The sequence below is a fragment of the Orcinus orca genome, chromosome 8 (genome assembly GCF_937001465.1).
Source record: "Orcinus orca chromosome 8, mOrcOrc1.1, whole genome shotgun sequence".
NCBI classification, from domain to species: domain Eukaryota; kingdom Metazoa; phylum Chordata; class Mammalia; order Artiodactyla; family Delphinidae; genus Orcinus; species Orcinus orca.
Genome location: NC_064566.1, coordinates 63,057,104 through 63,085,013, shown reverse-complemented (window position 1 = coordinate 63,085,013; position 27,910 = coordinate 63,057,104). Strand labels below are relative to the sequence as shown.

Below are 27,910 nucleotides of genomic sequence, written 5' to 3'. Positions count from 1 at the left end.
TCCATTAAAAATTATTTTATTCAAATTATGTTTTCCAAAAGAGAGGGTTCTGTGCTAGTCGTCTTTGAAAGTTTTCATACCTACAAAAGAAAAACATATTTATAAGAAATTTAATTAGAATCTTTCATAATGTGACAAATGACTCATCAAAAAGCAAATAACTTTACATGTCATTTCTAAAATGCTAAGATTAAAAACTTAGAAAGTTAAAAGTTAATCTGGGAGTTTAATTATTAATTTATAAAAGACAGCAAGCATAGTGATTTAACTGGCTGTATCAGAAAGCACAAATCATAATAAATTTTATTAATTTTTTTATCTTTTGCAAATCTGAGAGCTAGAAGGGACCTAAGAAAAACTGAAATCTAACTCCTTCTCCCTCATTTCATAGATGAGAATAATTTGCTCAAGGTCACATAGCTACATTATTACAAAGCTCAAACCTAATACATTCTAGTACAATCCATGCTATACCATGCTACCACTTCTCAGCAAACTCTCCTTATGTATCTCCCCAACACTGGGATATTCAAAGTGAAAAGAAATATCTATAAAACAGAAACATAGAAAAGCTGAAGAAATAGATTCATGTACAGGGTGCAGTATAAACCACTCTGATGTTTCATACATGTTTATTTTAGATCAAGACTTTCTACTTATGAAAAAAAAGTTCATTGATATTTCAAGCCTCATATACAGTACTTACAATTCAAAATATAAAAAAATGTACAGACCTTAATTGTGGTCCCTAAAACATAAGCAATTTTATTTTCCTGTCTTTATAAAGCCAAAATGGCTACTATATAACAAAATATTATTTGGGGTAAAAATTATTCCTAATGTGAACTCTAAAATACATATTTAATTGCATGCAAATGTTAATGTATTCTGATGTCCACAATAAAAGAATATGTTTAAATGTCAAAGAAGAAATACATTCACAAGCAAAAAACACACATTTTTTGTAGGTTACTAGAAGCCTTAATATGAGAGCTACAAAATGCCCCATACCATTTCAGAACCACATTTGCCGGAATGAACATTTCAGATGGACTTGGTGTCATCTGGGCCTGAGAGACAGCAAATGATGAAGCAAAATTGTAGAAGTTGTCTAACATCTTTTGTGTGAACTAAAAGTTAATAATAAATAGATTAATGGATTATACTAAATACTCCATTTAGACCTTAATATTTTTAATTAAAAATGTTGTCATATTAACTTGGTTTAAGGACTGTGAGTTCTGAGACAATCTAATGCTGAACATTAAGGCAAGTCATAAAATGACATTATGCCACAAAATCATAACAATCTGCCTTTAGTACTTTCTTTATATCTCAAAGAATTTCTATGATTATCAAATATTTTAAAGTTTATAACATATTCATTTTGGGAAAAAAAAAAGAAAAAATGTTTTTTCATTCAAAATGTCTTCTTTTATCTCCACCTTTGGAGATGCCCCTCTCCTCAAATACCACCCTCATCAAATCAACCTATTTTCTCATATAAAATAGTAACCATATCCAAGAAGTCTTTTTCTTACCAGAAAGATAAAAACTTAAGTATAAAAAAGGAACAACTGGTTATTCACCATCAATTACAAAGAAGAGAAAGGTAACACTATTTCATTTCTATTTCCTGGTCTGTTCATTCTCACTGCCCCTCAAATGAGCAAATCCACTAACATCCTCCAAGACTCCTTTGTCGAAGCAAGAAGTAAACTGATTCACATTTCTTGAGAATCAAATGGGTTTAAGCACTAAACCCCAAAATTAATGAACTACTAACAATAATACTACCTTTTATTCACTCAAAAATAATCTTCCCAACATCACTTTTTCCAAAACATAAAACTAGCCATGAAGGTTCTTGCTGTCTCTTTTCTACATGGAAGAAACATCTTATTAGGGTTTTGGTTTATTTAATAATATCTAGGTAGTTTAGTCCAAGAGACTCTACTGTCAGGGTACTTGAACCAATATCAGAGTTGAACCAATAAGATCACTAACTAAAAGATCAGTACCAGGAGAAAAAAAATCAACAGCAACCCTCCATACAAGCAAGAAAAATTTTTAAATGTAACTTTAAGAAGATCCAATTCATGACAGAAACAAAGTCTGTAAGATACCTAGGGGAAATGCTAAGACAAGCTAATAGTAAGACTTTTGTGGAAAATATTTTAAGACTGTCTTGAGAGATAAGAAAGAAAACAAATGAAAGGACTTATATACCATGTCGAGTGGAAAGATACAATATGTTCACGGATGGGAATACTTAATGTGATAAAGGCACATTAAACCTATATATCCAATGTAATTTTCAACTAAATTCCAACAAGATTTTTCATGGCACTTGACAAGCTGATACTAAAATTATTATGAAAAATACCTAAGCCTATTTTGATGACTAGGAGGAGGGACTTGGCCTTCCAGATATTAAGATTTTTCCTGGCAAAGGGACAGGCAAATAAACTAACTGGAATAAAAGAGAGAGCCCAGGAACAAACCTAAGCATATGTGACACATGATATATAACAAAGATGCTATTATTCAGAATAAAAAAAAATGTGGACTAACTATTCATTTAATGGGACTAGAACAACTAGTTTTCCATAGGGGGGAAAATGAGTTTAGATCCCTTCCCATACCACATACAAACACAATTCAAAAAGTAAAACATTAAAAGCCTTAAGAACTATAAGAGAACATAACATCTTTACATATAGGCATAGGGAAGAATTTCTCAAATACAAAAAACCCACAAATCATAAAGGAAACAACTGATAAAATTTGTCTACAGAAAAATATGTCTGTATGCAAAAGATACCATAAACAATACTAAAAGACATGGTAGGAGAAAAAATTTACAACATATACAACAAAGGATTATTATCCAGAACACATAAAGGCCTTTTCCCAAAAAGCTAAAATTAAAAAGTGCCAAAAATAATACAACAGAAAATTGGGGAAAATTATATAAACAGTCAATTCCTATAAAAGAAAATACAAATGCAGGCCAAAAATCTGAAACGATGCTCAACTTCACCAACAGTCCAAAAAAAAACCCCAAAACAATAGTAATATTCTAATTTCACCTATCAAGTTTGGCAAAAATTTAAGGTCTGACAAATATTACTAAGAATGTATAAAAACATCTACCATTGGAAAGGAAAAACAAACTGCGGCTCATTCGTACATATGACATATGACAATTAAAACAAACTAAATCGATTCCATGTATCAACACAGATAAATCTTTAAAAATAATGCTGAGTGAACAACAGTAAGTTGTAGAAGTTTGTGCAGTATGATACAAACATTTATATCCATTTTAAAAACATACGAAAGGGTAAATAACAAGAAGTAAAAATAGAAGAACCAGAAAAAAAGGGATTCAACACAGAAGAGAAATAAAAGGAATTTCTGGAGTAATGGTGAAAGAAAACAATACCTTAACAACAGCTATGCAACAGACCCAGAGAATAATCAGTCCACAGTGGAACAAAAAAGAGAGTTCCAAGAGAAATGTTTCCAAGACAAATTTTAAATTGCTATATTTAAATATATTGAATGGGAATTTACAATTGGCAGAGTTTGGGCATAAATTATTAGAAATGGAAATACAGAAATCCATGCAAAGGAAAAAAATGAGAAATTTATTAACCAGGATAAATGAAAAGTTATACAAAACAAGAAATATAATCATAGCACTACACATGGCTCAGTTTTGAAAAACATTTACCAGGTCATAATACTGAAAACTTTGAATACTAACTTAATGAAAATCTATATTGGAAAGGTGGGGAGAAAAGATATCTGTGTATTTTGGAGAACAGCGGATTAAGAGAGCTAAATCATGTTATGTATCGGTAAGTCAATGGAAAATACCTATAATAAATAAATTAATAAAGAAAGATTAATCAAGTTTCTTCTGACACATGGAAATAAATACAAGAAGAAGGAGGGAAAAAAATGAGGGGGAGGTTGAAAGTGACTGCTGCTGAGAGGCAGAATAAAGCAGAATATAAAAGGTATAATAGAGGACAGCTGTTTTACATGTAAAACTATTTGACTTTCTAAACCATGTACTACTGATAAAAACTAAAGTGAAGTAAGAATAACTAAGAGCATAAATTAGAAACACATTTAAAAACACGTATACAAATAGTACTATACATGTTTTGTGAACAAATATGAAAGATTTTTTTAAGTACTGAAATACAGATAGGAAAGATATATAAAGTTAGAAGAGTAGCTACCTGGAGAGGAAAGGGAAGAAGAGAAGCAGAGAGCAGTGGGCTGTATCTGTAACACTTTATATAATTTTTTAATTAGTAGCAAATATAGCAAAATGTAACAGTTAAATCTAGGTGGAAGACACATGGAAGTCTTCAAATATACCCCACTATAAAGAGAGCTCTGTAAGGATGGGTATTATTTTATTTTGTCTACCTATTTTTATCTGTTTGTTCTTAAAAAATGCCTCGCACACAATAGGTATACAATAAATATTTGTGGAATGCACTTTTCTATATATTAAAATATTTCATAATAAAACATTTAATAAAATACATATGCATCATTAAAAAGCTCAAATAACTTATAATTATAGAGTAAAAAGTCTTCTTGCCCCTCCCCAGGGATAACATCACTTTGTCATGTATTTTCCAGACATTTTTCAAATACAATCTATATGGGACACTATAAGTATTGTTTTACAACTTGCTTTTTTCAGTATAGTTTATTTTTTTAATTACTGACAAAATTTTTAACACCCAGATTCTGCCATTCTTTAATTTGGCCCATTCTCAAGAGATCATATGACAAGTCGGCGCTTAAATTCATGGCCACAATCCTCAAAAATGTGCTTCCTAGCAAGCCCAGAAGGTTTCCCTAGTCCATTCACCCTCCTCCTCTCCTAGAGGACTTGTTTAATAATCCTTTCGGTTTAGATTTCCAATACTTCTTTTCCCCTCAATCTTAGCTGATGACCTTGCTTCCTATTTCACTGAGCAAAGAGAAGGAATCGAGAGAGAACTTGCACAACTTCTCATCAGCACATTTACCAACCTCCTGTGTCTGTCTGTGCCCATATATCCATTACTATAAACACTGTCCATTATCCTATCGAAAACCTCCCAATACGGTCTTATTTCCTACTCGAGGACACCACTTTCACAAGCCTCCCCACTCGCCTGCATCATCAATTTTTCTCTCACTAATGCTTCATTCCTGTCAAACATGATATAATATCACCGATTAAAAACAGAAAGAAAAAAAATTCCTTGTCCCCATAGCCCCCTCAAGCAACCAGACCATTCACCTGCTGTCCTCTATGACAACACTCGTCAAGAGTCATCTATATTCACTGTTTCCATTTCCTCCTCTCCAATTCACTCAACCTCGCTGCAAACACCCTTTCCACCTCTATGAACTCTTGTCAAAATCTTTAATAACTTTTACCTTGCTGAATCCAATGGTTAATTCTTAGCCTTCATCTTACTTGACCCATCAGCAGTGAATACTACTGATCACTTCTTCCTTCTTAAAATCCAGTCTTCGCTTGGCTTCCAAAACAGCACTTTTTGGGTCTCCTCCTACTTCAGGCTGCTCCTTTCATTTCTCCTTATCTCTTTAAGCGTCTCAACTTTGAAATGGCCCCAAGCTCTGTCACTGGCCAATTTTTCTATTTACAGTTACTTCTCAGTGATCACATCCCGTTCTCAACTTTAAATACCACCTCTACACTGATGACTCCCAAATTTTTACTTCTCTTGAACTCTAAGCTTGTCTTCTCCAGCTGGATATCTAACAGGCATCCCAAACATAGTACAATCAAAATTCAACTCCTGATTCCACTCCCAGCCCATACTTGTTCTTTTCACAATATTCCTGTGTTCTTGTTCCTGGATCCAACACCCTTGGAGCCATAGTTGATGTCTGTATCTCAGACCTCACATGTGATCCACACCATGAAACACCATTGGCCCCATCTTCAAATTATCTCCAGAAATCAACTACTTTTCATCACCTCCATTTCTACTTCCCCATACTTCCTGGTTCAAGTCATTAAAATCTCTCACCTAGATTTTCACAAGAGCCTCCTAACTGATCTTCCTCCTTCCCTCTCTGCCTCACTACAGTTTCTCTCCAAAGATGCAAAAGTGATCCTTTAAAAATGTAAGTTAGATCATATTACTCTCCTGCTCAAAACTCCCTTATGTTTTCTCTTCCAAACAGAATATAAGCCAAAGTCTTTACAAAAGCCAATGAGGTCGCATATGATTTATCCTGCAGCCACCTCCCCCATAATCTCCAACCTCATCTCCCATCTCTCACCCTCGTTCACTCTACCCCAGACACAAAGTTTCACTTTATTCTTCAAACATAACAGGGCCTTTGTAATAGCTATGACTCTGCCTAGATCATTCTCCCCTTCAGGCCTCTGCCAGACAGGTTAAAAGTCAACCCTTATGGAATTGTGTCACTTTAAGCTCCACGAGGACAAGGATCTTGCTCATCAGGTTTACAACTGTATACTCACAGCCTAGCATACTAATTGTGGGAGGAAAAGAAGAAAAGTTAATATTTAAACCCATTTTAAAAAATCACTTTGAGCTATTTTATCACTATAAAAACTTAAGTCTCACTAAAGCATTTATAAATTTTAAAATACCTATAGAGACGAAGACAAACTGAAAATATTCATGGAAGCCAATAACTTGTATCATATGTGTTTACCTTCATTTTTACATGAATTCTACCACCAAGCTAATTTCTAAAGTACAGAATGTGATTTTTAAATTATTTTAGAAAATAATGAAATGTACATTCCATTACCTGTGTAAATGAGTCAACTGAAGACACAGCAGCATTACCTACAGGAGTCTGCTGAGCCAGACTGTCCAATAATTCCACTGAAATTCCAATCTGAGCAACAGATGGAGTTCGGACAATATTCATGGCTCCAAAAGGGTGCTGGCTTCCTTCTCCTGAAAAAAATTAACATGTGCCACATATTTTAAATTTAACTTGTATACACACAAATTCCTTTATAAATATGTGGGGCTTCCCTGGTGGCGCAGTGGTTGAGAGTCCACCTGCCAATGCAGGGGACACGGATTCGTGCTCCGGTCCGGGAAGATCCCACATGCTGCGGAGCAGCTGCGCCTGTGAGCCATGGCCGCTGAGCCTGTGCGTCCGGAGCCTGTGCTCCGCAACGGGAGAGGCCACAACAGTGAGAGGCCCGTGTACCGCAAAAAATAAATTAAAAAATAATAATAATAATAATAATAAAATATAAATATGTGAAGAGCCTCTGATCTATATGCACTAAAAAGTTCTGTTACATGAAAGTTTGTCTCTTCTCAGATAAATGTAAAAGGATGCCTAGCTTTTACCGTATTAACAAATAATTAAGAAAACCAAAATTTTCCTCACCAGAAAAATAGCTGTTACTTTTCTAAAACTTACAAAATTATTGCAGCTAGAAATGGAAACTAAGAGAATAAGAGAAAAATAAATGAGCATTAACTAGATAACAGATTCTCAATGCTAACTCTGAGGGAAGGATATTTAAAAAAAATTTTAGAATTAGTTTTAATATTTTCTGATTATTCCACTAAAGAAAGAGATTTCATTGCCATTAATACTGATAACGACATGGCATATTTTACTAAATGTCATAAATCACCCCACTCAACACCTGATGATGTTATCAAATAAGCAATAAAGGAATTTGCAGCTTATTCGGAAAATAGTAATTTTCGCCTTTACAATATATTTATTTACAAGTAAAATATATAATACATCATAAATATATAAAATATATCAAATGTATATTTGATATATCTGAGCCTCTAAGTGTCAGCTAACTTATACATGAAAAAATAGACCAGTTTTATTAATCCACATAAGACATAATCAGAAAAGTTAGTCTAAGAAAAAAAATCATACAATGAATAGATTTTTGATTTATCTGCTTTTTATATGACTATGTCTAAACAAATACTACAGAACTCTAGGACAACACACATCCCTAATAACTAGAACACTTACTGCAAGTATCAAGACTCATTAAATTTTCAAGCATATGAATACAAACATAACTGTATTTTTCTGTGCTTTAAAAATACACACACTTCACTAAACATGACTGGTTTAAGATATTTTTGGTATTTTGAAATTATTTGTTTTACTTAATTTCCACATATTTGTGAATTTTCCAGGTTTACTTCTGTTACTTCTAATTTCTATCAATGTGGTCGGAGAAGATACTTTGCATGATTTCAATCTTTTAAAATATACTAAGACTTGTTTTGTGGCCTAACATACAGCTATTCAAGGAAATGTTCCATAGGCACTTGAGAAGAATGTATATTCTGCTTTTGTTGCATAGAATGTTCTACATAAGTCTATTAGGTCTAGTTGGTTTACAGTGTTTTTCAAGTCTTCTGTTTCCTTGATGATCCTCTGTCTAGTTGTTCTGTCCATGCTGAAAGTAAGGTATTGAAGTTTCCAACTATTATTGTTGAACTGATTATTTCTCCTTTCAACTCTACTTCTGCTTCATGAGGCTCTATTAGGTACACAAAAGTTTGTAATTGTATCTTTTTGATAGATTGACCCTTTGGTTTCAGTTTGCATAATTTTTTTCATCCTTTACTTTCAACCAATTTATATCTTTGAATCAATAGCTGTACCATGTTTTTTAATCCATTCTGAAAATCTCTACCTTTTAATTGAAGGGCTGAATTTCATGTTAAATAGATACTTGCCAGTGTACCATTTTAATTCCCTTATCATTTCCTTTATTATATATATATTTTTTATTATAATCTTTAAATGGTTGCACTGGTGATTACAATTAACATCTTAAAATAGAACAACTCTAGTTTGGATTAATACCAATTTAATTTCAATAGTATACAAAAACTTTTGCTCCTATGTAACTGCTTCTCTCCCTTATATTGTTGTCACTAATTACATCTTTATACCTAGTATGCCCATAAGCAGACTTAAGAGTTTTTGTTTTATGCCATTGTCTTTTATATCAGATAGGAAAAAAAGCAAAGTTACAAAGTATGTATTAAGGCTTTCATAATTACCTGTATACTCACCTTTAGCTGTGTTCTTTTTTACTTAACATGAATTCGAATTACTATCCCAGGTCCTCTCATTTCAGCCTGAAGGACTCCCTTTAGCATTTCCAATAGGGTAAGTCCTCTAGCCACTATTCCAATTTCTGTTTATCTGGGAATGTCTTCATTTCTCCATTTCTGATGGCTAGATAATTCTTGATTGACCTTTTTTCTTTCAGTACTTTAAATATGTCATCCCACTGCCTCTGGTCTAAATGTTTCTGATGAGAAATCAGCCATAATCTAGTAAGGACCCTTGTATGTGATGAGCTGCTTCTCCTGCCACTTTCAAGATGCTCTGTCTTTGGCAGTTTATCATGTCTTGGAGTGAAGTTTATCCTACTTGAGTTTGTTGAGCTACTTAAGTGTGTAGATTAATGTTTTTCATCAAATTTAGAGTTTTAGGGCAATTATTTCTTCAAATATTCTTTCTACCCCTTCTCTCCTCTTCTTCTGGGACTCCCATTATGCATATGTTGGCATGCCTGATGGTGTCTCACAGGTCTCTAAGGCTCTGTTCATTTTTCATTCTTTTTCCTTTCTGCTCTTCAAATTAGGTATTTTACCTATCTTCAAATTCACTGATTCTTTTTTGCACCTACTCAAATCTGCTTCTGAAACCCTCTAGTCAAATTTTCATTTCAGTTACTGTACTTTTCCAGTCCATAACTTATTTCCTTAAAAATTTTTTTCTATTGGTATCTTCTATTTGATGATACATCATTCTCCTGATTTCCTTTAGCTCTTCAAGAATATTTGAGACAGCTTCCTTAAAGTCTTTGACTATTAGGTCCAATGTCTATACTTCTTAGGAACAGTTTCTATTCATTTCTTCTGTGAAAGGGCCTTGTTTCTTGCATGCTTCATAGCATTTTGTTGAAAACTGGATATTGAATAATGTGGCAACTCCAGCAATCAGATATTTCACCTCTCCTTAGGGTTTATTGATACTGTTTATTGTGGCTGTTTCCTTGTTTAATGATTTTTCTGAACTAATACTATAAAGTCTGTATTTTTTGTCATTTGTGACCACTGAAGTCTCTGTTCTATTAGGTTAGTGGTTAGCTAGTGAATGGAAAGAGATTTCCTTAGAAGCCTGGAACCAAAAAATTCTCCCAGTGTTTGCAGGTGGGCTTTGTGTGTTGAGACATGCCTTCAATGCTCACGCCTTCGGGCTTCCCTTGTGGTACAGTGGTTAAGAATCCGCCTGCCAGTGCAGGGGACACGGGTTCGAGCCCTGGTCCGGGAAGATCCCGCATGCCGCGGAGCAACTAAGCCTGTGTGCCGCAACTACTGAAGCCCACATGCCACAACTACTGAAGGCTGCACGCCTAGAGCCTGTGCTCTGCAAAAAGAGAAGCCACTGCAATGAGAAGCCCGCGCAACACTACAAGGAGTAGCCCCCGCTCGCCACAACTAGAGAAAGCCCCTGCACAGCAACAAAGACCCAATGCAGCCATAAATAAATAAATAAATAAATTTATTTTAAAAAATACTCATGCCTTCAAGGTCAGCCAGCAGGAAGAGCTTAGAACCTTCTTAGGTCTTTCCCAAGCATGTGCACAGCCCTGGACACCCATGTGGTCTTTTAGATTCCCAGGAATCCCCAGGAGAATTTCAAAACCCTTGTTCCCCAAAGTATCTTATTCCCAGCCTTTCCTTCCAAGCTTTTTGGTTAGTCTGTTATTTACCCCAACTGCTGTCACTGCCTCAGGCAGCAGTGACTAATACATTTACCTGTAAACATTTTTGACAAACATATGCAGAAAGTCATTTTAGCAGTGGAAGAGTTCCAAGTTAAAAGAGATAAAGGTGAGCCTTTTAAATCAGTCTTCCAGGGAACCACAGAACAAAACAAGTTAATTACAATTAATTGTGAATAAGGTCCATTCTCCTCCCTCTGGTATCAGTACCAGTACCAAGAACATGGTCTGTTATTTTCAAGGCTACCACTGAGCTGAGGAACAAGGGTTGGGAGCAGGGTAGATTAACTACCACAAAGCTCACCATTCTTACAGAGATTCAGTGTTTTTTCTTTTCTGGTTGCAACAAGCCTTTGGTTAGTTTCCAGAGTCCTGAAAAAGTTGATTCTGAGAGTTTTTGCCAGTTTTTGCTGTTGTTGCTTTTATGGAGGGATGAACTTCTGGAGTTCCTTACTCCATCCTTTTAATTGTTTTAAGCCTAGAATTATGCTAAGTCCAGAAAATGTACTGCTATTTGCCTGTATAACAGGCTCCAATGATCTCAATCAAGGAAAGTAGTTCAATACAACCTACTACTGCCTTAGTTGTAACTACCCAGAGAGTGATCGGCCCAAGCAGAAAGCCCTGTCATCTCTAACCTCCATCCTTTATCACACACAAGCTCTTGGCAAATAAGTGAAGCCCTAAGGAAAACTCTCTAAGATCTGTTGTAAAAACTGGGGCTAAGGAAATATTCTGACTCTTTCATTTTAAAGCTCTCTGGGACTAAGACAACTTAAGATGGGAAAAACAAAAAAACCCTCAGTCTTCAGTAATCTTTAATCTATATTTTCAAAGAAATCCACTGTGCAGTTAAACCATTCCTTTAGTCAATCTTATTCTCAAAACGGGCTTGACACAGTAATTGGTACCCTCCAAGTACAAAGGTTCTTGTTTGCAAACCATAAAATATTGGAAAGAAACATTGGAACATAATGTACAAACTTACAGTGAGTGTTTAATTTTGGATATGAATTCTTGACAGCCAAAGTAAAAAGATAAACATGATCAGTTACACTGAGTCTTATAACCAAAAAATTAAAAAACAAAAACAGCAGGGAAAGTAAAACATCTGACCTGGTCTTTAAAAAAAACATATATTACAAAAAGTTCTCAGTAACATTCCAATAGTAAAAGAAGCAGCAAATCTTTTAAGGTTGTTTCTCAAAGTATCCCTCTTCACTAGCCTAACACAACTCAGAGGAGAAAATCCTATAGGAAACTAGTGCTTTACTGTCAGTATACAAGGAAAAGCAGTCATCATCATTTACTATCTGGGTGTGACTCTTTTTAAAACTATATACACTTCATTTCACAAAAAATGTTCAAAAGAATGAAGAGATATTAAAAAACTTTATTAGAATTTTCGTAAGTACTAAAGTACAGCAAACTCAAACATCCATTCCAGATTTCCCACACTTGCCTGGTTTTTAAGTTATAAATAGCCAAAATGGGCCACGTTCTCTGAATACAACTGTTCCTCAAATGTCACTAATAAATGTGGATCTCTAATAGATTCAAGCTTATCATCACTTCTGGTCTTTCTTCTGGCAGTTGCATTGTCAAAGTGCAATACGTGAAACCTTGAAATTTTGAAAATTTTAATGGCTCGTAATTTATTGAAGAAAGAATGGCCACCCTCTTTGATCTGTAATTTGCAAAACATTGTCATTTTTAGACTTATAAACATTATTTAGAATAATCAATCCAATTAGTTTCATTCATTTCTACATTATCTTCTCATCACCTTTGTATACACACCCACTTTCAGCAATGCCCACTTACAAACTGTATCCAGTCAAATTTGGAGACCAAACGTAAGAGATGAAAGAATACCAGCACACATCCTTTTCCCACATGTCCAAGATTTTGTCACAAAATACTACGTGATTAATTCCTCCTTGCTGAATGACTAAATGGGTAAGAATACCGTATTTTCTTTTGGCCCTTAGAAATATACTGTTCAATCATCCATTTTTTTATTTGAGAAAATTCACCTAAGAGACCATCATCTGAAGATTCAATCTTGAGATTTTGCTTATATGATCAACTTCACCACCATCATGAGTCTAGAATGCTGCTATCTGCCTCACTGTATTCATTTTCTTTAATAAATTTATTTATTTATTTTTGGCTGTGTTGGGTCTTCATTGCTGCGCACGGGCTTTCTCTAGTTGCGGCGAGTGGGTACTACTCTTCGTTGTGGTGTGCAGGTTTCTCACTGCAGTGGCTTCTCTTGTTGCAGAGCATGGGCTCTAGGCACGCAGGCTTCAGTACTTGTGGCACACGGGCTCAGTAGTTGTGGCTCGCGGGCTCTAGAGCACAGGCTCAGTAGTTGTGGCTCACGGGCTTAGTTCCTCCGCAGCATGTGGGATCTTCCCAGACCAGGGCTCCAACCCGTGTCCCCTGAATTGGCAGGCAGATTCTTAACCACTGTGCCACCAGGGAAGTCCCTGTATTCATTTTCTGATTCACACAAAATTGTGAAACTTGTTCCCCTGTCAATTTTCTTCTCTTTGCCATCATGAACAAAATATGAAAAATTATTAATTCCTAATTCTGTCCAATGAAAGCAAAAAGCAGACAATGAAGATGGTGTCTCCAGTCTCCTTTTATACTTCTTGAAACATGACATAATCCTTTGGACAATGCAATATGAAAACCATAGGATAAGGCAATAGCAAACTAAGGTGCACATGCTAAATCTGGCCCATAACCTGTTTTTGTATGACCTAGGATAGGTCATACAATAGTTTTCACATTTTTAAGGTTGTTTAAAGAAGAATATGTCACAGAGGCCATATGTAGTACACAAAGCCTAGAATATTTACTATCTTAAGCTTTACAAAAATGTTTGCCAACCTCTGCTTCAAGTAATTCCATCATTTTTCCTTTTTCTTATTGTTTCAGCCTTTCTTTTCTTCCATAGTTGAGAATTAATGAGAAATGATGAAATAATTCCTTGGATGAAACAGCAAAATGTTTCAAGATATAGAGAAAATAAGATCACTAATATCCTCAAATGCACATTAAATTTATAAAATGGTCCAGTGGACCCATATGGTAACTGCAAGATAGAATGAGTTTAAAAAATATATAAGTAAATGTTTTCTCTGGAAGACCTCTACAGAAGAATAAAACTCATGAAATATCAATCTTTCTAAGAGTTATAAGTACCCCCAAAAAGAAACCAAAAAACTAAAAGTGAGTCCACTGGTTAAGATACTTTTGGTGTGCATAGCAGCAGGGATGAAGACTAAAGAAAACTGTTATGCCAAAAATAAGCAATTCACTATGAAGTGGCATTTGAACATGACATATGCTAAAAAGCTACAGAAAAACAACTTAATTATGCCTGCTGAAAATCCTCTTAGTATTGAATATAAAAATCATATATATGTGTATATATATATATATATATCCTTAAAACCTCTGCTTTATTTCTATTGATAGCCTGACAAGCCTGAAATTACATTTTTTACTCATGCATATTCTAAGAGCTATGTGACTTCCAAAGGTCTATCAATAATAAGTACTTTAAACCAGACAAAAATAACTTACCTGACATTGTAATATGTCTAGAATTTGTTTGTCTGAAATGTATTTAAACTATCAATATTTACCAAGTATCTAAAGTCCATCACTGTGCTCTATACACTCTAAAGAACACAAGGTAAAAGATACACAAACAGTCCCTACTCTCAAGGAGCTTACACTCTAATAAGTCAGTAACAATTACTTAACCTTTCTGAATAGATTTCATTATCCGGGTGATTTTTAAGATCCCTCCTAGAGCTGTCTTTCTATGATTTTATAAAAACGTAATAACCATTCTTTGAGCACCAACTACGTGCCAGGCACTATTATGCATTTTGCATTATCTCTAATGCTCCGCAAAACACATGCACTGTAGGTATTATTATCCCCGTTTTACCTGGATTCTCTTCTAAGGCTTAAAGAACTTGGTCAAGACTACCCAGCTAGTCATGAGTATCACTGGGATTCAAACGGGTCTAGCAAACTCCAAGGTTGATGCTCATTCCCGTCCATTATCCTACCTGTTTACACCAAATTCTGTAGTATGAACTCTTAACTGCTTTTTATTCATTACTTACTTCACAATAAGCCATTCAAGAAAGGAAATCAAGAAACATCAGGAAGTAAAAGGTTCCCATTCTGGCTCTAGTTCCACCGCATGCAAACAGACTAATAGTAGTATCTTGAGGTGTTGTTTTGTCCTTTCTAATCCCCTTGACAAGCTCAACCCAATCTTAAAATGAAAACTAAACTAGAATAAGTTTAAAAGTTTCTTCTTGGCAACTGAGCTAGATAAAATGAGAGACTGTATATGTCATGTGTAGAAGCCAAAGCAATGACATTAAAATATGGCAGCAAACCCAAAAAGAAAAGAGCAGAACTATAAAGAAGAAAGTTAAGTGATGATTTATGACAAACTCTAATTTTAACATTTCTTAAAAATTCCTTTTTGGTGCTAAGCCTTCTTTTCATAGATATTTTTAATGTCACTGCCATGAAAGACAAAGAAAGGCTGAGCAATGTGTCAGATTAAAGACTAAAGAAGTGTGACAATTAAATGCAATGTACAATACTGACTGGACCCTAGATGGAGGGAGCAGGAAACTGCTATAAAAGGCATTATTGGGAAAACTGGCAAAACTTTAATGTAGAATGTATATCAGACAAGGTATTGTATTAATGTTAAATTTGTTGAATTTGATCATTATACTGTGATTATAAGAGAATATCCTTGTTCTAGGAAATGTATGCTGATGTATTTAGGAGTAAGGGGGTATGATATCTACAACTTACTCTCAAAAGTTTCAGGAAAAAAAATATCCAGAGAATGATAAAGAGTAACGAAATTAATGAATATGGGAGAATATAAAAAATTCTTTACACTATTCTTGTAATTTTTCTCTAATTTTAAAATTATTTCAAAATAAAGTTGCTCTAATTCCCTAATGCAAAAATTTTTTTAAGTATCAAAAGTGATACTTTTAGGGCTTCCCTGGTGGCGCAGTGGTTGAGAGTCCGCCTGCCGATGCAGGGGACACTGGTTCGTGCCCCGGTCCTGGAAGATCCCACATGCCGCGGAGCGGCTGGGCCCGTGAGCCATAGCTACTGGGCCTGCGTGTCCGGAGCCTGTGCTCCACGGCGGGAGAGGCCACAACAGTGAGAGGCCCGCGTACCACAAAAAAAAAAAAAAAAAAAGTGATACTTTTAGAATTTCATTCCAAACTAACACTACCTCACAGTAGGGCCCTGGCCAAAAAAATAAAAAACAAAAAAAAGGTAAAACCCCAATATAAGGTGCATAGTTCAGGTGCCTAAAACACAAAGTATCAGCCTTTTCTCATAACAAGAGTATTCTACAAAGTTCTACCGCATTCATTACTCTATTTTATTCATATAAATATATAATCCCTCTTTATAGCACAGGTAATTTAATCAACTATTTCTTATTCTTCTATTAAGTACAGTCACATACTAAAGTGCTAAAGACACACAAAAAAGTATTTAAGTTCCACATAAGTGTTTTTATTATATCTGACCTAATGTCCTACTCCCCCACCTGCTCTTCCAATCTTGGCCTCTTCCGTTGCCCATTCTCCACATAATTCTCCACTGTAGATGTCACTGGAATTCTCCCTGACTGAGGCATTGAGCCATTTCCTCATTGTATCTTGAAACACTTTAAAATAGTTAACCTACAGAGAAAAGGAAGGTTTTAAGTTGAACTTAAGTATGTGTATGAAAGAATATGTGGATGTGGCTTAAACAAACCCTTCAAATAGGATATGAACTCTACAAATAATTACCTTTGACAGACATATGCATATAAACATGTATAAATATGAATAATATAAATTCTTTCAGTTACATATTTTTGGTAAAAGAAACTGCTTCCACCTTCCGAGTTCAGAATTAAAAATTTAAACCTTAATTTAAAAGATAGTGTGCTCATGTTAACATTACCTGGCATCTCATTATTCATATATAACAGGTTTTAACAGATGTTTAAGTTGTTGTAAGTGAACACCAGCACTCAGCTGACCTACTATATGAATGCTGAGTTTTTTTTGTGCATCTTACAGTTTAATAATGCTATTAAGGCTAGATATCAACTTCAGAACTCAGGTAAGAAATTTTAAGAAAAACTTTCCGAAATTACTGTGAAAAAAATTCAAAAAGTACTGTGAGACCTGATAATACTTAATATCATAGAACTAGAAAGAAATCCTAAAATTATGTGGAAAATGAGTTTCTAATTCTTATTACAGATACCTTTTGTGTTAATGAGATGGACATACATCAAAAATGGACATACATCAAAAAAGCAGCCTATCTCCCAAAAGACTTCATTAAGAAAATGAAAGATGCAGTCCACTGAGAAAATTCCCAGTACAAACCATGAAATGTTTCTCTGGATGAGATTAAGACAAAGCAAAGGCGAGCAAATAATCCTTTTGCCTCTGCTATTCAACTCTGAAGGATGTGAAAATTCTGAACTTTGGGGAAAAAATGTAGAGTATTTATAAGAGATCTTTTGGCTTCCTATTACACATATCTGATTCTCCCACATGCTACTAAGAGATGCAATGTTTAACTTCAGTATGAAGATGATGAGAAGGGAGATAAATATTTTTAATTCAAAATAAATTACTAAAATGTGATTTTTGCCCTAAAGTTTTCATTTATATTCAGAATTTCACTAAGTGGGCTGACATAGCAAGGAAAAGTGGAGATGACACGCAATAAAAATGACCAAATCCAGGTTCATAGTTGTCAAATACAGATGTTTATTTTGTTAATATTAATTCATGGTACAGTGTAAAAAGTTAACGATTCATATAATAATCCATAGAGGAACCACTAAAAAAAATGCAAAGGTAAAAGTAAAAACCCAATAGAAGAAATATGGATTTTAAAAATACTCGATCCAAAAGAAGGCGGAAAAAAAAACCCAATATAAAAACTTAAACCTAACCATGTCAGTAACATTGAATATTAATGGTCTAACCACCTCATTTAAAAGGCAGAGACAGAGGTCAAAAAAAAAGGCAGCACCTAACTATACACTGTTTCCAAGAGATACATAGATTTATCTCAAAGTAAAAATACAGGAAAAATACAGCATGTCACTGGAGAGAAAGAACACTGGAGAAGCTACATAAATTTTAGACAAAGTAGACTTCAAGACAGAAGCATTACCATAATAAATGGTATTTCATATTGATGAAAGGGGCAATTCATTTTCAATCTTAGACACTCATAAAACAGAGGAAGAGAGAACAACTGTTATGTTTCTTTTCTTTTTCTTGCCTCACTGCACCCTTACTATTTCTATTCAACATGATGCTCAAAGGGCTGGGCAATGCAATAAGGCAATAAAAAGAAATAAAAGACATAAAATTTGGCAAAAAATTGGAAAGAAAGTCTTTCCAATCTATGAAAGTCTTTTTCATAGATGTTACAATCATCTATACAGAAAATTCTAGGATGCAACTAGAACTATTAATAAGGGAGTTTAGCAAGATATTCAATGTGTTACCTCTTCCTTCATCCTCCAGGATACAAAGTCAATATACAAAAATCAATTGTATGACAACACCAAATGCTAGCAAAATATTTAATTTCTCTGACATCCAGTCTCTTGAAAACCAGAAGCTAATAATAAAGATTAAATATATAATACACATGAAAGCCTAGTACAATGCATTGCATGAGCAGATATTCAATGTTACCCTTTCCTTCATCCTTCAAACATTATAAAATCTTCCTAATTGGCTGCTCTGGCTCTAATCTCAACAAGATTCTCCAACCCATCCTAGACAATGATTTTACTAAAACATCATTTTTTTAAAGTATCATTCTCTTGCTCAAACACTTGCCTACCAGAAAAAAAAGTAAACCCCACATAGCATAACCAGCACACAACAGCTCCACTTTACCTTTAAACCTTACCCCTCGCCCCACACGTCACAAATAGAAGTCTATCAAGCTACCTTTAAAAGTCTCCTCCTCACTGTCACTTGAAGGTGCAGTGTATACTACTACTTTCATGACTGATGATTTCCAAATGCAATTCCCATCCTCCCACTTCCATCCCATCCAAACCTATTCATACTTCAGGTTCATGCTCCAGTCTAATCTTCTATAGAGCCACTTTCAATTATCTCAGCTCAGTAACCTGCTTCCTTTGAATACTGTCTTGGAGTGATCTTAATATTCATACACAGATACGGAGACCCTAAGTGAAAGCAGTCATCAATTTGAAATGTATGTGCTAAGAATGAAGTTGATATACAGCGAAGTCTTTACATAAGCAAGTATTTTTTTCTTCTGTAACTTGTTTAATGGAAATGTCTACAGTAATTTCTAGTATATTTCCCAAGCATTCACAATGTAAACAGACAACTTAAAAATCATGATATAGCAAAAGACATATAATTACCCACTTTTTAAAATATAAGTTCCATACAAATTTTAGTTTTGTTAATATTCCCTTTTATGTGCTAATTTGAGTTTGCATACAATTTCTGTAAAGCAAAGAATCTCTTTATATAATACTCCCAGTATTTCATGATTTTTACTAAGTTTTTGATTAAATGTCTCTTCCGCACTAAACACCAAGCACAGCATCTAAAGATAAAAATTGCAAGAGACTCATTTAAACTTCCCCAAGTCTCTAACCACCAAACTGTATCTAAGCTTGTGCCTTTTATTTATTTACCTTTTTTTAGAATTTCTAGATCCCATGGAGGGAGGAAGGAAGAAGGGAAGTTTCTTCTTGTTTCTTAACATCAAACCCTCCCTTCTATATTTTCAAGTTTAGTCCCATCCTAATTCTCAACCATCACCCCAGATTGTTCCATCATCAGCCGAAAAGTATATTCATCGTATAACTCCTTTTCAGAACCCAAGAGCTACAAAGAATCTTCTCTCAAACAAAATAAAACTCACAGTACCTTGTTTTAAGATGTCCTACCAACTGCAATTCTCTCAAGAGAGCAATTCTCTCTCTCTGACCAAAACCTTTCTGTGCAAAATTAAGAAATCTGTTCATCAACCAGCAGAGAACCAAACACTGCCAAAGTTTAACATGAAATTTGCTTCACTTCAACTAACCGTCTACCCTCCCTACTCCCGTAAAATTCTTCTAGATTTCTTACTTAATAAATTCTCAGTTCAATCACAACTGCCTAAAGTTACTTCAGCAAGTCTCTCTTCCACCCTGATATGCTAGTTAGCTAGGTTTGCTCAATGTAATAAAACTTATAAAGGGCATCTCAAAGGTTCAAAAATATAAATCCATTACAAGTCCACCTATTCTTATATTTCAATAATACAAAATTCCCTAATATGAATAAAAAGTCTAATCTTCTCTGTATAAATTAAGAATTCTAATACTTTAAACATCCGAAAAGCGCATTTTCCAAACACACTAGGAAAGAACCACCCAAAACATTTTAACAGCATTTTATCATTTGTTTAATGTTGATAATCAATAAGTCTCTAAATATTTTAAGCTGTTTTTCCTTTAATAAAGCATTGTGCTTTGCTCATTAAAAATACTGCCTTGAAATTTCATTTTGTTTTCATAGATAAAAGCTATCAAAAGCCATGTTATAATGAAAATGATGAGAAATAATTTATTTTTTAAAAGGCAGGAGAATAAAAGAATTACTTTTATCATAATGGAAATAAATCCATTTTCCCATAATGGATTAAGTATTACTCTGGGACTGGATTTTGGACTGTTTTAGCTAACTCCACAGAAAATATGTCACTGAGTAATTATTATTGTTAAAGTTTTGGTTAGAGCAACTGTATTAACTCATTTTTGATTGCTGAATTTTCTCCAGATTGGATGAGATAACACAATAAGGAAATGTCTGGGTTTTTATGATCTCAGAATGTTATGCCCACTGCCCCCAACGTTTTGGGTGTCACAGAGAAAAGGGAAAAGACAGCCGAAGGCAGTGCAAAAATGACAGAAGAAAGCACTTTTCACTATTTCCAAGGCATCTCCTTCACGGAATATAGTGATGATCATAAATGAAAAAGAGATGTTGCACCCCTTTCCCTACTCAAAATGTTGGCAAAGCTAGAGCAAAGAGAAGAGAAGGTAAGGTAAGGTAAGGATAATTAAATTGACAATTTAATTAGTATGTCTCCAAAAACAACCAGTGGGTCCTGGTATACTAGATGGTGGCCAATATTAATCTTAATCAATGCCTATGAGTCTGGGTACAAAATAAGCCTGCACTGTCCCACTATGCAAAGGTTAATAGTTGGCTGGCTACTAGCCTATTGCTATACAAACAAAACCCACCACTTTATGTTTAAGGCATCGCTATCATGTTCCAAAGGTTCCTCACACCCAAACCAAAAATCTCTCTCTCTTGTCCCAAGTTAGTTGCTCCTCTGCCTATATCGCTTATGACTATTAATATCTACCAGTATCCATTTAATTTTCTAGCATGCTTTCCAACTAGTAATTTGATTAAAAAACTGTATGACAGTATCTATTTCCATTTCTCTTTCATTTTTAAATCAATATATATTCATATAAACATCTATACATTACTTTCTCTTTTCAACAAATGGTATTGGAACAGTTTGATATCCACTTGCAAAAAAAAAAAAATTCGAACTTCAATCCATACCTCGCACTAAATACGAAAATTCATTCAAATTGGATCCCAGATACAAATGTAAAATCTAAAACTAAAACCATCTAGGAGAACACTTTTGTAACCTTGGGTTAGGCAAAGATTTCTTAGACACAACACTAAAAGCACAATCCAGAGAAGAACAAACTGAAAAACTGAACTTCACTGAAATTAAAAACATGCTCTAAGTAAATCAACTATACTTCAATAAAATAATTTTTAAAAAGATGCAAGGGAACAAATCAATAAACAAGATGTCTGCAGAAAAACAAAACAAAAAAACACACAAAAACATATGCTCTATAAAAGACACCATAAAGAGAAAAGACAATCCAAAAACTAGAAAAACATGTCAAATCACATATCTTATAAATAACTTGTATCAAGAATACATAGAGGGCTTCCCTGGTGGCGCAGTGGTTGAGAGTCCACCTGCCGATGCAGGGGACACAGGTTCGTGCCCCGGTCTGGGAAGATCCCACATGCCGCGGAGCGGCTAGGCCCGTGAGCCATGGCTGCTGAGCTTGCGCGTCCGGAGCCTGTGCTCCGCAACGGGAGAGGCCACAACAGTGAGAGGCCCGCGTATCGCAAAAAAAAAAAATATTGATTGTAAGGTTGTCCACTTATCATTGTAAAGTCAATTTTTTTATATATTTGAAGTTATGTTTTATATACACACAAATTCATGACATTCACTTTTTCCGAGAAATATTTAAGTCTTCCTAGTGAATTATTTCATTCCTAGGGAATGAACCTCTTAATCCTTGATAATGCTTTTGCCTTAGTCCCATTTTTCTAAAACACACCTATGACAGCTTTTTGGGAGGTTCCTTGTGTTAGACATGTTACTGATAAACATCACTATAATTATTAGTTTGCTGCCTTAAATAAAAAAAATCCCATCCTGGAGTCTCCATGCTTTCTCTGGTAAGTTTAGTAGGTTTAGATTTATTTTGATAACTGATATATGTGAAATTATTTCTACCATCTCACTTTGTTTTTCACATACCATGTATTTTTCCATCTTTTTCTTTCTTTTTTTTTAAGTTTTCCTTAAAATTTTAACAGGATTACTTGAAAGTAGAATCAATTTTATTACTCTTTCTAAACCACAGGACCTCAGAAAGCTTACTCAGATCACTACCCCTCCTGTCATATGGACTGTTTTCCAGTACAGTATTTAATTCTTGTGCATTTATTTATTGTATTGTTTTATGTAATCAGGTTGTCCTGATTTGTATATTTGTTTACCAATTTCTTTGCTAACTTTGAGTCTGGCATACCCTTCTACATTCAGGGATTCAGTTCCTTCCTATTAAAGTACAACTACCTTCAGTAGTTCTTTCAGTAATGGTCTATTAGTAGTAAACTCTACATCTCCACATGAAAACACATTTATTTCTCCTTCACTTTACAATGATAGCTTTGAGTGTTATTTTATTTTTCCTTGGCACTTTGAAGATACTCATCTATTGACTTTTGACCTCTATTCATGCTGTTGATAAATATGCTAAACTGACTCATTGCTGTTCAGTTATTAATGACTTGTTTTCTCTCTCTGGTGTCTTTATTACTTTCTCTATATATTTAACTTCACTATAGTGTATTGAGTTGTCCACATTTTTTTTCTACTTATTTTTTCTATTTAGGCGCAGCTACAGAAAAGAGAAAAAGTGATTTGATAATGACTATTTTCTTAATTCTCCCAAAGACTATTCAGAACTAATACCATGCTATATGTACAAGTATCCACATACGGTGGATGCCCTAGGACAATGATTCTCAAACTTCAGAAGGCAACAAAAACACCTAGGGAACCTATTTAAATACTTGGATTCCATCCAAGTTTTTTGATTCAGTAGGTCTGGGGTCCTACCACAAATTTGCATTTCTAACAAGTTTCCAGTTAATGCTGATGCTGCTGGTCAGGGACTCATGCTTTAAGAACCAGTGCCTTAGGGATTAGGGATAATTATCTCAGTGAATCCCCACTGAGAAGGACTGTAAGAATCTGTCCTGGTTCTTAAATCTAGAGATTAGTATTTATCATCAATCTCAACAATTTTTAGCTTTAAATATTACTCTTTCCCATTTCTTCTTGTAGAATTCCAACTACATAAATAACAGCAGCTAACAGTTCATCATCTGGCCAGAACTGCTCCAGTTCATTCTTCACAGTCCTCAGGATAAAAATTAAATTTGATCATATCATTCCCTTACCTGAAATTGTTCACTGGCTCCTCTACACATACAGGGACAGTTCTTTATGGGGAGGGACACATGGATGGGCTTCAGAGTACATGCAAATTTTTTAGTATTTACATTATGTTTATACTATATTACACATACTTTTTATGACACTATCAAATAGGTCTGTGATCGAAGCATGTTAAAAATTGTTAGCCTATTAAATTCAAATGAGTCAGTGTGATACATAAGCTTTTCAGCTTTTCATGATCCGTGCCTGCCTATCCTATACACCATACCTTGTGCCGTTCTGAGCATATCACGATTTCAAACTTTCATCATTATACCCATATTACCTCTACCTAGAAAAGGATGCCCAATAGGCCTCTCACAGGCCTGACAAACTCCTACTTATCTTCTCAAAAGGTCCAATATCATCTCCCAGAAATTTTCCCCAACCTACTTCAGAGTTAATTGTCCCTTACCTATTCTCTTTCAGCACTTTGTACAAACATCCACAATTACTTTTCACCCTTCTAAATACTGGTCCATAGAACTATCTTCCTTTGTAAGAATATGAGTGATCTCAGGCAAGAACTTAATCATTATAGTAGATACCAAAATGTTTGTTAAATATATAAACATGTTACCTAAATATAACTTTGCCTTGGACTTTACAGACTATTTCCAGGAGAACACATATTTATAATCTAAGACTTTTCATGTCTGTTTTTATCTAGACTTTCAAAGGAACCAGATATTCAATGGGAGTAAATGCTACCTAGTATCATTCTCAATTTCTAAACAAAATACTTCAAGCATCAAAGCAAGGATTGTCCCTGTAAGATCTAACACCTGCAATGTCAATACAACCAACAGAAGAACACTGAAGGGGTAATCAAATCTAAGAGCTCAAAAGATCTTCGTAGAAAAAAAGGACTCTCACTGTATTTCCTATACAAGTCTCCTTGGTTTATCTGTTTATTTAAACACTGATGTGCATATTACAAATTATGAGAAGATTCCTCTCATTTTTATTAAAACACCCACTAATTCAGAAAAATCCCTTTACAAAGGTATATAGCATACAAAGAAAACCACAGTGAGTGGTTCTCTCCAGAGGCAGAGGATGGATGGGAGTGTAAGTGTAAGGTCTCTTCACTTACCATTTTTCAAATGTGTCAGTACCATCTGATTGTTTTTTTTCCGGCCGTGCCATGCTCACAGCATGCAGGATCTTAGTTCCCTGACCAGGGATGGAACCTGTGCCCTCTGCAGTGGAAGCATGGAGTCTTAACTACTGGACTGCCAGGGAAGTCCCTGATTTTTTTTTTTTTTTTAAATAATGTTACATATTACTTCAGCAATCAGAAAAATATAATGAAAAGTAAAAAAAGCCACATTCTGTGTTATGCTATTTAAGAAAAAAGTTTAATTATGAAACTGTTTTAATATATTATTCTTACCAGATTTAAGACCTGAAATTTTGAAGATGGCACTTGGTTTCCCATTTGTGACAAATCCTAGGAGTTGCCATACTGGCATTCCATTTGAATCAGGATAGGAAAAGTAGACAGATCCTCCCATTCCCTCAGGAAATGGGACTGTTCCCAGCATAAAAACCACAACATGGTTGATATTTTCATAATCAGGCAAGTCAAAAACAAACTTATCCTCTGCCACTTGCTGTGCAGCTGTTTGCACCTAGAATATAAGAAACTCGCCTTAGTGAAATAGTTTGATAAGTTTCTATAGCCCTTTTAGTATTGCTGTAAGCTCTGTTACCAAATATAGTCAATTATAGTCATTATATCAAGTATAACATTGGATCAATCTGATACTCTAATTATGGAATTACCAAATACACCAAAAAGAGTGCTTATTTTAATAGAAAAATCTAAAAATATACATTTAGCCTTAAAATGACTTAATGAATGTAATCTTTCAAAAACATAACTAAATTATTTCAGAGGTGCCCTGAAAGGATTTTACTTACATAAATAAATCACTACAGCTTCAGAATGTTATAAAAATGAAAGGTTGTTCAAAACACCATGCCACCAAAGCTTTATCTTCTAGTTTGAAGGTAAAGAACCTCGGGTAATTAAAATGGGTAAGCAATTCAGAAGTTATTACAGTCAATCCTCATTATTTGCAGATTCATTGTTTGTCATTTTGCCTACTCACTGAAAACTATTTGTAACCCCCAAATTATTAAACCCTCCAGTTTAAATACAGAGAATAAAACAAAGGAAGAAAGAACATAAATATAAACCAAAATGCCTATCAGTATTAAATTCAATTTTACCAGTTTTTGGCATGCATAATCTTAAAAGGCACATAAAATCATGGTATCTACAAGTCTTGAAATAATCATCAGGTAAAATAAATATTTCTTAAATGTCAACTCTGTCAAAGGCACCAGACATTCTGTTAATCTGTATTATGACACTCTAATCCTCGACCTTAGGAAAAAGGGTACATCTTTTACTGAGTCCATAACTTTAGATTTGGTGAATTTTTCTAGTCAAAGAATAATGTAGTTAAACGTTGAGGCATCGCTAGGTCTATTTGCCCTTCATTTTGATTAACATGTTCAAATACTCCAGAATTAAAAAGTCAAACACCATCAAAGAAAATCTTGTCATGAAGGAACCCCTTCTGTATATCCATTATGTAGGTTAGGTGTTAGGTAAATAGACACAGGCACTGCTGTAACTAAATTCCTTCCAAATTAGTAGACAACACGGATTCCATACGGTCTTTCTATTCTTTAGAAAAACACACACATTTTAAATGTTATTCGTTAACGAAATTCGTCCCACACTCAATCCCAGGCTGGTCCTTTCATTCTTCCTATCCGGAGCAGAAGCAATACAAAGTTATCCCACCAATATTATCAATCACCACCATCACCAAAAGGGGCCTCCCAGTCATTCAAGGGACAGACAATAAATCTTCTGAGGATAGCCATCTCCAATTTATCTCTGTGGTTCCTTAGAACTGTGTACACACTACATTATCAAAAATTGATGAAAAAATTCAACAAAGGGGCTGCAACATTTAATAAAGCAGGGAGAAAAAAATAAAGAGAAAGAATTCTAGGTGAAAGGAATCAGGTCTGAAATGGATTTCTGAGTGGCTTCTACGGAGGCAAGCAAGATTCACCCTCCAGATTCTTCCGGAACAATCCCAAGTACTTAACTCATTTACCTAACAATTCATCAAAGAAGGTTATCTCTTTTTACCAATAAGGAAAGTCACTGCTCACGCTCCTTCTGGGGTCATCACAGATATCGCTCACGCTTTTTAAGTTTCAGGCGTTTCTATCAGCCCATTTCCAATTACGTTAAGCATATTTTTATTAGGGCCCTTCCAAAAGGACCCAGCAGTTACACTTTGCCCGAGTACCTTCATCTTCGACAAACAGGACGCTACAGACTAGATTCAAACACCACATTTACCTCGAACTCACTTTATGAGCTCAGGCGAGTATTTATACTGCCAACTGAGCTTTAGTTCCTCAACTGCAAAATGAGAATGAGAACCACCATCTCACGAGTTACGGTTAAGTTTGCAGTGCCAAATAAGCGCTACATAGATGGCTGAGATGACTAGGAACAGACAAAAGGCGTGCATTGCCTAGGATAATGCACACTCGATAAATGGCAGCTAACAGTGTGACTGCTACTCTGAAAAGAGCTGTGGGGAAAGGAGAGCGAACATCCCAGCGTCCCGCTGCCCACCCTCACACTCTCAGCAGTCAACTAGACGTTGAGGGGGCTTCCCCGCATCCCGCGCACCGACGCACCCTCCCCTTCCCGGGGCCTCGCCCTCGGCGTCCTGCCCCCTCCCTGAGACCACCCAGCCCCATCCTCACCAGCCTCCCCGCCACCAAGCAGCCAAACATGGCGGCGGCGGCTCCGCTCAGCCGGCAAGGACCCGAAGCCGGGGACTAGAAATCCTGGGTCTACTGCCCTAGTCGAGCCCAAGAACCTTCCAGACCGTGGCGGAGGGTGCCTACCCCTCCGCTACATAGCGAATAGGCCAGCGGCAGGAACGCTTTCTGCACCCGCGACCTCTAACCTCGCCTTCCTAACCAGAACGCCTCTCAGGCGACGAGTACTTCCGGGGCTCACACCGCACC

The 27,910-nt window shown here is 35.2% G+C and overlaps 1 protein-coding gene across 2 annotated transcripts; it reads right to left on the bottom strand.

Moving 5' to 3' along the window:
• HIKESHI (heat shock protein nuclear import factor hikeshi) lies at positions 1-27,894 on the bottom strand. 2 transcript variants are annotated; one of them, XM_004271864.4, is made up of 5 exons: positions 27,644-27,894; positions 25,230-25,467; positions 6,838-6,989; positions 1,012-1,130; positions 1-80 (listed from the first exon to the last, which is right to left on the bottom strand). In XM_004271864.4, exons 1-5 carry the CDS (start codon positions 27,671-27,673, stop codon positions 26-28), a joined length of 594 nt encoding a protein of 197 aa, XP_004271912.1. In that variant the 5' UTR covers positions 27,674-27,894; the 3' UTR covers positions 1-25. The 2 variants fall into 2 exon arrangements, with proteins under 2 accessions (XP_004271912.1, XP_049569425.1); XM_049713468.1 differs by lacking the exon at positions 27,644-27,894 and adding an exon at positions 16,473-16,608 and having other exon boundaries at positions 25,230-25,419.
• Positions 27,895-27,910: the final 16 nt, after the last annotated feature.

Excerpts from the sequence above, each read along its gene's own strand:
- HIKESHI (XM_004271864.4), bottom strand. The coding sequence starts at position 27,673 with ATGTTTGGCTGCTTGGTGGCGGGGAGGCTG. Across the intron at positions 25,468-27,643 it reads GCTTGGTGGCGGGGAGGCTG|GTGCAAACAGCTGCACAGCA; the intron begins GTGAGGATGGGG and ends CTTATATTCTAG. Across the intron at positions 1,131-6,837 it reads CAGTTGACTCATTTACACAG|TTCACACAAAAGATGTTAGA; the intron begins GTAATGGAATGT and ends ATTAACTTTTAG.